General features: G+C 42.3%; 1 protein-coding gene across 3 annotated transcripts in view; it reads right to left on the bottom strand.

Moving 5' to 3' along the window:
• PTPN1 (protein tyrosine phosphatase non-receptor type 1) overlaps positions 1 to 12,451 on the bottom strand; it is a 67,993-nt gene extending 55,542 nt beyond the window's left edge. For 2 of the 3 annotated variants that reach the window (XM_070043644.1, XM_030839079.3), the window contains exon 1: positions 12,231 to 12,451. In XM_070043644.1, the coding sequence (XP_069899745.1) occupies positions 12,231 to 12,293 (63 nt within the window). In that variant the 5' untranslated portion in view covers positions 12,294 to 12,451. Of the gene's footprint in view, positions 1 to 3,705; positions 3,796 to 12,230 lie in introns of all 3 variants that reach the window. The other variant, XM_060284912.2, reaches the window with a different exon arrangement.
• Positions 12,452 to 12,840: the final 389 nt, after the last annotated feature.

Below are 12,840 nucleotides of genomic sequence, written 5' to 3'. Positions count from 1 at the left end.
CTACACGGCGGCAACATGCGGTCAATGACATGTTGTAGCCTTCACTAAGTCACCCTATTAGAAGGATTCTGAGGCCATTATCACAGTCAAGGTGAGAAGTAATGGCAAGGGAGAGAGGAAAAAAATATATATTAAGAGAAAGAGAGACAATGCATATGAATCGTGGAGGGGCAAGGGGTGGATGGGAGGCGGAGGGTTAAGAACAAAGAGGAATAAAGTTAAATATGCTCCCATGCTTTCAAGCTTAGGTAATTTAACACTTAACATGAACAGAGAAGGGCACGGAGGCCTGAACCCAGATTAGGGGACTAGAGAACATAAGGGGCTCACTCCTGCCTGCCCTTGGAATCTCAACTTAGATATTACTTTTATAGACTATCTTTACCTGACAGGTCTTCCGCTTGCTTTTCCTCCTCCCAAATGCCTCTTCCTCAGTGTCCGCAAGTACCCAGGCCTACGCCTATGAGAGCTCTCATCACTCTGAACTGGGACTGTCTCTACCCAGCCCCTTTGCTGGCTGCACTGTTAAGCTTCTTAACAGCAAGGACAAACTGTGTCTTTCTTGCTCACCACTTACCCTCACTGCCTACCAGAGCCCGGGCCCTAGCTCATGAACTTGAATGAGTGAACGGACTCTGCCTGAAAGGAGCTTACCATTGTAGAAGAGAAGAGGAAATAAAGGGGAGATGAAAAGCTTCATGGAGAAATTGATCTCCAGTTATTGATTTTAATTTCATATATACAAAAAAGTATTAAACGGCCAATGCCATCATGTCACACAATTCAGGAGTGCTAAAACACTGAGTTGGTTTTGTCCTCCTGGCGTTCAGCTTTAGGAGGGGAAAAGGTACAAAACTCAGAACAAGGATCCTGATTGTTTTATAATGGTAAAGAATCTTCCCTATCTATTGCTTGTTCTAATTTGTCATATATAATATATCTCTATGGAAGAAGAGATGTTCAAGAGGGATCAAAGGAATAGCATCTCCTACAATATAACACGTACTTCTGTCGCTAAACAGGGACAGAGACCTTTCACACATATTCTTTGTAACATATATACATATATATATATATTTTCCCCCAATCATGGCTATCATTTATTTCATCCCTTGATAGAGAGGATAAGGTAGAGAAACCATCTAATCATGAATTGAGACACATGACAAATGGTATCATTCCTAACCAGGTCACAAAGCAAGTCATTAAAAACACTACTTCTTAGATTTTTCAGTGCAAACTTATTTGAGCAAGTCATTCTTCTTGTCAGGTCCCATATTGACCATCCAATTTAATTTCCAAGTTGGTCATCAAAAATAGTTCGTGGAAATAATTGAACATGGGACAAAAATACAGTCACACTCAGTTGCTCGAGGTGGAAAAAAATGGTGGCAGCTTCCAACTTCCTCAAAATAGCAGAAAGGGGATAAGGATGACAAGGGAAGGGGGAAGGGCAGGAAGGAAAGAAGCACCTGGCTAATGATTTTATCCCGGATTTTAATGTCAAGGGCACTCCCTCCTCAGGCATTTTCACACTAGCCACCATATCTCCAGCTAGTCTTCCCTTGCTTTGATTTTATCTAATGATAGTACACCAACTACTTACGAGCCTAAACGTCTTTTTAAAATCACCTTAATTCTAATGCTAATAAACAATTCCAAGAAAAAAACCCAGTCTGGAGTAGAGGCTACAAACTCAAGTGCGTCCAATGGCGGGGTAGATCATATAAGCAAGGACAGGGGGACCCGCTGGGGAGAAGAATACACACGTGCCCCTCAGATCAGCAGACCACTGCCACGGTGGGCTCAGGCCGTGTGATCTTCAGATTTTTCAAGAGAAGCCAGAAATCCAGATTTGTATGTGATTTCTCCTGTTTTATCAATAATGACAAAAGTTTAAACTCCTCTTTTTTTTTAAAGCACTGTGTGGACCAAGCAAAATATAACTGGGTGGCCAACTTGTGACATCTAGGTAAGAGGTCAGAAATATGGGCAAGGGTCAAAATCTACAAACTCTCTCTTCCTATGTGCTAATCAACCAGGAAGCGAAGCGCAATTCCTTGTCCCTGCAGTTGTGTATCCGTGTGAGCATGGCCACAGTGCCGTTGTAAAGCTGGGTCCAGGACATGGGAGACCTCAGGCAAAGAAGAACATCGAGGCTCTGACACCTAATTATCCTCCCAAAACATTTCCTGCTATTAAAGACCAATTTATGGTGTGTAATAAACGGTACTGCATGTAAAGCACTTTGCGCAGTGCCTGGGGCACATAACAGAATTCAATAAAAGTTAGCTGTTATTGGGTTTTATTATGAATGAGGGTAGAACATGGATCAGACTGTGCCTTTCTCCCTTGAATGGGAGATTTTAGTCCAATTACAAAACCCAATAATCCTCTTTAGACATGAGAAGAATTTCAAAGGAAACTGCATTCATCAATGTGGCATTCAGTCATTTTATAAAATAATGGATTTATGCCCACACAGGGTGTTTTGTTCTTTTTAAGGACATAATGGATTTTTAAAGTTTTGATTTGAGTTAATATGAAAATTTAAAGTTCTGTCTCACTTTTAGATAAGGGGGATCATGGAACATATATGGCTACCAAATCTAGCATGAGTGGGACGTGAAGCCCCCATTTTTCCAGCAAAGTTGCCCCAGTCTCCTGGCTCCTCGTGTGACCGCGTAGGTGTAGGATGTTAGATTCCAGTCATGCTGTAAGGCTATCTGGTCTAATCACCATATTTTACAGATGTTGAATGTTAACTCCTTCAAGGTCCCACAACAGTCGAAGGCAGACCCAGAACCCAAACCCTGTCCTCTTCTTCCATCACCTCACAAGTCCCTGGGGGGGATGTATGTTCGGGGGAGTTGGTTAAGGGTGGGTAGCAGGGCAGCCTGGGACTAAAGCTTTGAGACAAAGACCCAGCCTTTACGAGTAAAAGGCTCTATCAACTAAGAGGACAGGGTGGGGAAGGTTTCCTATATACAGCCAATCAAAGCCTTGCTTCAGTACATCTCAGGGTCAGTCAGACTCTTTTAAAAATCCTCTAGTATCAACCATACCCTTTTAGCCACTGGCTTATAGCAAGAGTTCCAAGCCTCTATGAAAGAATCTAATTTACTTGCTGGAAAAGTAGAGACATCACTAAGCAAAGGAATCAATGATTTTTAAAAGAATGTTACTATGTTTCAAAGTGTCCAACTACCAAAGTACTGAGAAAATATTTTTTTGAAATATAGCCAAGTGTAGAATATAAACTGAGTCCTACATTCATAATTTGTCTTTCTAGAAAGCAAATGTCAAAGGATATAAAGCAAGCTGTGAACAAGAGACTAAAATTAGCTCAAACCACAAATAACCTAACATACTTATCACTTCCTTATGCTCAACCTACAAAAATCAAACATTAAAAGCATTTACAAAACTAAAGGTGTGATGCCAATTTAATCCTTTAACTTCAGCTGTATCCTTTCTTCCTTCTGGCATGTAAACATTACCAAAGAATGACATTTTATTAATTTGAAGGCAAGTACAAGGGAAACCATTAGAGCTAAGTTTTGCCCTGTAAATAAAATAGCATGTACCATGCAGTTCTTAAGTGGTTAGAATGGTAACCACCTCCTCAAACTGAGGATAGGAAATTTCAGATGATGGACCACACCCATCTCCGAATGCGCTTCTCACAGAGAGCTAGGGACATACCAGACTCCTACTTCAGACCAAAGCTTGCCTCCATCTCCTCAAGCCGTTTATTTCCTACTTCCAAAAGCAACATCTTCCAATGAACAAAGGCTGTTGGGAAACACAAAAGTTTTTGTCATAAAGTAGTGGAACGTGTTGCAAAAGGAAGGTCAGTTGACAAATGTGGGTTCATGCAAAAAAAAAAGGTACTAGTTTGTTAAACTTCAACTACTTTTACCATGATTCTCTCTGCGTGATGACTACATTTTTGATAAGTTTTCTGGGGAAAGTTCAAGCTCAAAAAGGATGGAAACGAGTGGTTAAGAAACGATGAGTATAAAACCTACCAACTGCTACTGTGCACTCTTCAATACTAAAACTCTAAAAAGCATTCTTATCAGTAAGTCGAAAAACAAGGGACAGTAGCAGACCTGGGTACTATGACAAGAACAAATGAAATAAAATACTGCTAATGACACTAATATTCCTGGGATATATTAAGAAAAACTGTTAGTGGGACATGAAGGAATATTTAAATACACTTAGAAATGGTACCATGATAGGTACATAAAGGACCCATTAAAACGCAGCACATCATGGGGATGTGGATTCTCAAGGATGGTTCATGGGAGATGTGGACCAGCTAACCCTCAATCATGGCCATATCACCCGGTGTACTGGGGATTGCTCCAGAAATGTGGCTTTGTGCCTGTCAAGCTGATGTGGCTTAATGCAACTTCCTGATATTGCACCACTCTGCTTCACCCCCTCACCCCACCTCCGAGGATGATCCAAAAGACCCTGGCAACTGGGAGGTGGTATCCAGGTGGTGGAGAACAATAATGGCAATGCTCTTAACTCTAAGATGCTGTCAAAATATCATTTTGAATCAGGGTAAAAATAAAGCAAAACAACAAGAACAACAAAAAACACAAAACAAAGTATCCTCCCTCTGAAAGACCCCTGAATATCTTCTTAGAGGCCTCTTTTCTCTGTGCAAAAGTGAGCCACACAAATATTTATGACCCAGTTAGGCATACTTTGCCTTTATCATTGTAGAAGCAAACTCAGCCCTGACTATTTGAATAGTGAAGCAATACAAAATCTAAGATAAATGTAACAGTGACAAATGTTTAAGCACCGAGGGAATTTAAAGCTAATTTACCGTATTATGCTAAACGCAGCTTGCCTATTTGTTCTCTTGAGTGAAGTTATATTCAGAAGTGATTTCATGCGCAGACATTTTTAAGTAACCCCCTGTTCTTCAGAGAATTCCAACTACTTGGAGTAATTACTTGATGTTCACCTTCCTGTAAGCAATTCACAATACTGTATAATTCTCTGAGTAATCAGTACTCAACAGAATAAAAACTAGCTAAGCTGTTCCCTGGAACTTAGCGTGGCATTTTTAAAATGAGATTCTTCAAAACGAAGAGATGCACCAGTAACAAAGCCATTAGGTAAGAAAAAAAAAAAGTCGGGGGAAAAATGTTTCATAACAGTAACGGAGATAAGGGAGTTTTCCTTCTCTAATCACTAACTAATAAATTAAAAAAACATAGTTTTGGAAACCTAGTTTTGCTATGCTCATCTTATCTTTGCAAGTGGTGTCGCTTGCCCACAAAAGCCACAAACACAGCCGAGGCTTTTCCTTCTTCACCTGTAGAAGAAAACGTGCCTCAATCAGTCTTTGGGAAGAAAGACGCCTAGGACACAAGTCCACTCATGCCCAAAGGTTTGCTTCAACAAGCAGTTAACCCTCAATAAGAACTCAGAACTTCCTGGCACACTACTAGATTAAGAGTAGTAGGGAATATGTATATTTTCCAGAGAAAAATATGGACCTTAAGTGTCCCTTTGCTAAGAAGCCACGTTTATTTTGTGATTCCATGCTGTAGAACTTCTTAAGCACCAATTCTATCTAATTACCACGGGGTATCCGTAAAACTTTACAAACAGCGTTGGTAGAATCAAAAGCATTCAAAACTGCAAATTGAATCAGGTCACAAATTAAAAACAAAAAACTGAAAATCATTTATCAGTAGTTATTTTTGTCTGCAGTGTGACTTGTACTACATTCCGAAGATCAACTGATTTGGGGGGGGCTTGACTTTTCTTTGGCTATTTATTTTGGGGGGAAAAATCTTCCATGGGAAATGGTCTTGTTCCTAGCTTTCAGATATTCAAAATTTACAAAACTGTCAGTAAGACCCTTGTGATACGTCAAGCTGCCTTGAGGAAGGAGAGGGCAGCAGCTAGGAAACTATGAAGCCCACTTCTACAAAGTGAAGCATTATTTCTAAAATGCTGGAGCCTTAGGTACTTTCTTCTCAAACACGGCAGCTGTGTATACTATCATGCTCTTCAAATGAAGTTTAGACCAGATGTTGGTTTCTTTCTAAAATTACAACATAAAGGGCAGCTACTCTTTGTGTACCTAGGTGGGGTTGAATCTTTCGTAAATTCTCGAGAATCAGTTCCTCTATCTTTACAGGAAAAACCACCCAATTGCTACTCAGAGAAAAACTGCAAGCATAACTCATATGTCAGTGCCACTCGTTTTCCCACATTACTAAACCAAATGAACCCAACTTATTAAAAATGTTCAATACCTCTTGGGAAAAAAAAGATTCTTTTGAATCTTCAACCATAGTCACAAAACTTACACATTTTTGAGCCTAACTGTACCCACCGACACCCACGCACCTTACAAAATTGAGTAACCACAGCAGTGGTTACAAGGATTACTTCAGGAACATCAAACTCTCTTTGTGAGCACATTAAAGACTTTCATTACTTGAGGAGAATTTGGTGATCAGTTAGTCAAGGACCATTTTTACACAGGAAGGGACTGAAACCCAAAGAAAGGAAGGGACCCATTCAGCCTAGTTAGTGTTAGAGCTAACTAGAGAAAAAGCAAAAGATTAAGCTACTCTCTTGGCCAGAAGGGTGATCTGATCAAAGGCCAAAAATGTTTGCCTTTACCATTTATACTCTGAAAAGAAATCACAGGTTTTATAAGGGTTACTTTATGGAGAACCATATTTTTAAGCCCACAGTCAAAATACATTTTACAAACCAGCTACATACAAAGCCCTTCTAGAAGGCATGTGAGAACAAGTCGAGAGTGATGAGAACAGAGTAATTCAATAATTCTTAGAGAGACAGATATATCACCTCCAAGTTTCCTATTAAGTTCGCCTCAAGCCAAGTACAAATTTGTTGTTAAATTTAAAGTTCCTGTGAAATAAGCTGGGCTTCCTACTGGGTAAGCATCCAAGCTTTTCTTCCAAGCCACCACAGCAGGCAACACCAAACTGCCTCATCAAGCCGTGGCTCAAACTGTACTGGTTTTCTCTGAGAGTGGCCTCTGCTATTAGTACTAATGCAGGCTAATCTCTTTGTGTCTACCATTCCTCCTCCCCCAGAATGGGGGCTGGGAACTGTGACTTGTCTTTCTATTGTCAGGGCCTGGGGCAAAGTGCTGACAATCAATTCAACCCCAACATTTCTTAGGCACTTTGTGCCCGGTGCAGAGGACACCAAGATGAATGAGAAAGATGGAAGAGGTGACTTCCATAGTTTGGACCCTACAGTAGATGGACTCGGATACAAAGGAACAGCTCCCATGAGAGCAGCGCTTTAAAAGAGATAGGTACGAAGGTGTATGTAAGCACACAAGTGAGAGAGCCAAAATCTAGTGCAAGGGGGCACACATTTGAGCTGGGAGGCGCAAGCCAGAATGAGTGGGAAAGGCAGCCTAAACAAAGTGTTGAGCCAAAGTACAGAGGAATGAAAGAGAAGGATGAGTCTGGAGAACACTGCACCTTCTAGTGTGGCCAGAATAAAAGGTACACAGGAGGGGATGGCTGGAACCTGGCTGCCATGCCAAGGAGCTTGGACCTTACACATAAATGAAAGCATAGAAGTAAACAGAGGAGTGACAGACCCAGGTCTGTTTTTAACCAATTACTCTAGTGATAATGTGAAGAATATACACAGTGGGGCAGGCAGGAGATGTGGAGAGATTGTTGAGGGACCTTATTAATATGTTTCTGGTTTCACCAATTTCTGTAATGTGAAGCCAGAAATGACAGCAGTATTATAAGCAAAATTTGAGAACCTAGACCACTGGGATGGTAGGAAGGACATCATAGTGACCAATCAATGAGATGTGGTAGAGGGAATCAAGAACCATTCCAAAGTCCCCAGCACTCCTGCATATTCAAAACATGCACCAAATGACTGGTACCAAACTACATTGTCTTGGACACAATGACCCTGCTGGACTTCCCCTTTTCCTAAACATGGGCAGTACAAAGAAACATGCCCAGACTATTTGTAGTCAGTATTAGTTGGTTACCATGAACAAATTAACATAAACACTGTAGGGAGGGACCGCCAGCTTGTGCAAAATACACATGAGCTCAGGCTGGCTTATGAAAAAGTACCTGCAATTAAAAGTACAGCATAAGACAAAAACTGTCAAAAGGATTCTGCCATCTAAAAGATCAGAAAATAGACAACTCAAAAAAAAGAGAAAAGGGAAAAAAGAAAAGGCACAGTTATTTCAGTAGTTAAGAGTCTGACAAAACCCCTACAGGAAATTTTAAAATTTATTTCTATCATGAAATTCAGTATACATTCAATTACACTACTCAATACCAGGCATTTTTAAAATAGGTTTGGGGGAGCTATTCGTGCTAAAATGCAAAATGCAGGGACTTCCCTGGCAGTCCAGTGGTTAAGACTCCATGCTTCCAATGCAGGGGGGCATGGGTTTGATCCCCACATGCAGCGCGGTGCAGCCAAAAAAAAAAAAGCAAAATGCACTGGAGGGGCCTTGGAGCCCAATGGTAGATAACTGGCAACCGAAAATCATTTGCATTACCATTAACCCCCAGCTGACTCTTTAGAACCATCTGATATAGTTTATGATGTACTTCCAAAAGAACCAAAGTATTCCTATAAATATGCCAGTGATGTCAAACAAATAATGATAGCAAAAAGTTCTTCCCTCCACTATTTCTACTTGTGCCCCCAGTTAATCTGAGTCCAGACAATTACAAACGTCTTTGCACCGTTTCCAAAGTGGTGATCAGACACCTAAATTTAGTTCACTCAAACCAGGGCTACACAAGAACATTTAGATCTAATGGGTCACTCAAGATGACTAGAGCTTCCCATCCTCTCCATGTCACTTCCGTTTGTCTTTCTTTTTTTTAAGTGAAGTGAGTCATAGTGTATAGATCTTTCTCCTCTGCACAAAACACATTTTTTCTCTGAAGAGAATGGTATTTATATAAAAATTACTGGGAAATTTTAATATTCATCTTGGACTGTAATAAAATAAGCTGTATACAGCAGTAAGGAATTTTAGTGAATTATTGTTATAACATGATTTTAACCTAGTCAGGCATTAGATCGTATTTCATAATGAAAGCAGCTATAAAAACAAATGTCAATTGGAAGAGTGGCCCGTATTACAAAGCCTGCCTCTAACATAGAATAAATCTTGCCTTGAAGTCACAAGCTATTGTTGCAATCTCCTTTATCTGAAACAATCAAATCATTCATACTGAAAATTAGTGAACAGTGTCAGAGAATCAAAGAATTAGAGATGAGAGAAATGGCGAAACACCTGACCCAAACCTTAAACTACAAATGGAGGGTAGTTTTTCTTATTTTCATTCATTCAAGCCCTCTCTTCTCTCATTCTAGCTCCAAAAACCAATCTCTTTGCCCTATCTATGTTCTCTCTTCTCTTTTGGGCACTCCAGGCTTGCTAAGTATTACTTCCACTTTTCAAACCAGACATACAATCATTTAAATGATAGAAAACAATTTTTTAAAGCCATCTACACATGCTATCAAAGCTGACTTTTTATAGACCTAAATGCTTATTAGTATCTATGCTATCTATTACCATTAACAACTATATAAAAACAGTTATGCTCACTTTATTAAATTGAGCTAGGAGAGAATCTTCGCCTGAAACATTTGTTTTCTAAGCCGCCTCATTCCTCGGCATTCAAAAGTCTACTTCATCTTTTGTTCTTTTCCCAATTGTTTCCAAGTTTTTACACCTTTTTGTTCTAGTTAGAAGTTAGTATAGTGAGAAATAACTGCACTGCTTTGTTTACAAAATGTTAAGCAAAAATTACATATTATTTTAAAAATCACAATAGACTAAGCAAGCCCAAAATGACTCTGTATAAGGCTGCCTTCATTGTGACGGGCTACAAAACATTAATTTTTCTAACTTCTATTTTCTACCCACCATAAACACATTTCTTTGAATTCCTGAAAAATAATGGTTTTCATAAATTGACACACACTTTGGAAAATCTGCCACTTTAGACTCAAGGTCATCTGAACTCTACATTTTTTATACAATGCCAGAATTTGCCACTTTTAACATCAAGAAGGAAAAGAGCGTCCGATTCAGATTTTGTAAAAGAAAAATATCTGTACTGCAGAGGTGAGAAAGCCCATAGCGGATAATTCTCTGAGATAAAAGAAACCACCTCTAGAAATGTGGCAATCGATTAAGGATCTAGAGAAATCTCAACATACAGCGATCTCGACCAACTCCTGGGGTTCCAAGGTGGTAGACAAACACAAGAACAATGAGGGAAATTAACTGAAGACCATGCTCCATGCTAGTGACTTGCTTAACATAGTTTTAACGGTGCTTGGGTGAAAGGTCTCCCACTCCTCGCTAAAACTGTAAGTAATCAAATTCAAACAAGGACTTTTTATAATATGAATTTGCTGTTGCCAACTGAGTCAGCTTCAATATAAAAGATTCTCCCCAGTACCTCCTGGAGGCCACCCCTACTTGTGATGGGGTATATCATTATCAACTCCAACACTTCAGACCAAGAATTTTTTCATTTAAGACCACTTTAGACTCCACTGTATTCAATCTGATGCAGATAATTTGTCTACACATTCTCAAAGTCACTAGTGGGATTCATTCAATTAACTCAGAGAGACTAGACACGGAATACAAATTTTATATATTGATCGATCGTACTTACACAGATTAGAGTGGTTATAAACATTAGTCTATCAGAAGCTAATATACATTACAGTGCAAGTAAAAAGAATCCTGTCAAATAAGCTTGATGAAAATCCACATGAAACCAAGCCTGCCAAAAAAAGGCTTTTGTTAGTCAAGCATACCAAAGAACTGCTTAAAGCTTTTTTCCTTTTTAAGTGGAGCTCAAAATAGATTTTAATACTACCAGCTGATGGATCTCACAATTTGCCTTTTGAGCCTATAAGCCGAAAACAGCCTTCTCCCTTTACACAAGTAACAACATCTCTCTATTCTGTATGTTGTTTATTTAAAATACCGAGTGTGGTTTTGGTTAATCCTCACAACCCCCGCGATGACATTTAATCGGGAGCACATATTTTCTTCAGAGGATTTAGCTCTTGTGAAAGCAGACCTCTTCATCTTTTTAATCTGATGATGTAGAGATACGTGAGAAACTCCACCTTCCGAACTTTTAATTTATGAATCACCATAACCCACAAGGAGATGAAGACCGGGAAGACACCATCATCTCAACCATGACCAAAGGATAAGATGCTCACCGAGAGAAAGATGCTATTTTAGAAGGAGTAGAAACGTCAACCTCCCCTGTTGCCTGCCTGACACGGGGTAATATTCTGGCCCCAGTGGAGTGGGTACTCCAGACCTCCTGGCTGGAAAGCTCTTTTCAGCCTGCTACTCTCAGGGCTTAGCTCACAGAGCAAGTATCTCTTCCTCTGACAGATCTTCCCTGATCCCCTTCTCTGAGGCAGGCCATCTTCCCTGAAATCACTCTCTACCCCGTTATGTTTTGTTTTCTTCATAGCACTTGTCCCCAGCTGAAATTGTCTGCTTATGTGTTGCACTGCCCTATTCGACTCTAAGCTCACGGGGGATAGCATCTTGCCTGTCTTGTTCAGCAAACACTACCTCCAGCGCCTCAGCAGCGCCTAGCACGGAAGAGGCACGTCAATTCAGATCCATTAAATGAATGAACAGGAAGGGGGAAGGGACTGTCATCCTTGGGACTCGACGCACAGAGACCAGGAGAAAGGAAATGTAAAGGAGGGAGGGGGGAGTAACCCTTTCCCCCGGGGAGACAAAGGAAGACAGCCTGAGGTGGTCCAGTCTAGAAAGGAAGTAGTGGGGGTGTTCTATCCACCCCAAGGGACAAAGAGTGGACAGGCAGGGGGGCGGGGTCGGGGTGCGAGGTTTCGCGCTGAGGGCAGAGACTGGCGGCTTCCAGGCTTGAGAGGTCACCCGGGCTGGAGAATATGAGGTAGGTGGGGGATCAAAGGGGACTGCGAGGCCGGGGAGAGACGCAGGCCCACCCGAGGGACAAAGAGAGAGGCGGCTGGCCTCTGCCGCCGTCGGATCGAATCCTCACGGAGCAGGGCCCAGGCGGAGGGCGGGACCCAGAGGGAGAGCGGGACCTGGGGGTCTGAGGGGAAGGTTCGCTAGGCCTAAGCGAAGGGCCTGCCGCGCTTTGGGGGCGCTCCCGCACCTGGTAAATGGCCGCCCAGCTCCCAGCCTTGTCGATCTGCTCGAACTCCTTTTCCATCTCCATGGCGGGCCAGGGGGGCTGCTGCGCCTCCTCCTCGGCCCACTGTGCCGTCTGCCGCTCTAGGCCGCGTCGCGCTCTCCGCACTTAGTCCCGCTGCAAGCCGCGACTCTCGCCGCTACCGCCGCCCTAGCCGCCGCTGCTTCTTCATGTCAACCCGGCAGCCGGAAGTACGCACCGCGCTGCCGCGGGCTCCGCCCCTCAAGCGGAAGGACCAATCAGCGCTCAGGAATGTCGGCTAGCAGTGCCGCGGGGCGGAGCCGGGGGAGGTGCTGGGGGAAGACATCTTGCAGCGTGCCCTCCCTCCTCCCCTCCCATCCCGGTCTACGGGCTTGGGCGTGGCGCGCGCCCGTTGCCTAGGCGACCCCGGGAGCCCCGCCCACGGCGCGTGGGTTTGCCCGGCTGCCACCGATCTTGAATTCAAGCATCGACGCGGTCCGTTGAATCACAGAGTGACCTTGAAGCAGTCATGCATCTTTCTTGCAGCGCCAGGGCCCAGGCCTCAGTGCTCCAAGGGGGGCGGGGGGGATTACATGCTCCCCTTCCAGGCTCC

This window comes from Globicephala melas, chromosome 15 (genome assembly GCF_963455315.2).
Source record: "Globicephala melas chromosome 15, mGloMel1.2, whole genome shotgun sequence".
Classification (NCBI taxonomy): Eukaryota; Metazoa; Chordata; class Mammalia; order Artiodactyla; family Delphinidae; genus Globicephala; species Globicephala melas.
The sequence above is the reverse complement of the archived record's forward strand: the minus strand, read 5'-3'. Positions and strand labels throughout refer to the sequence as shown.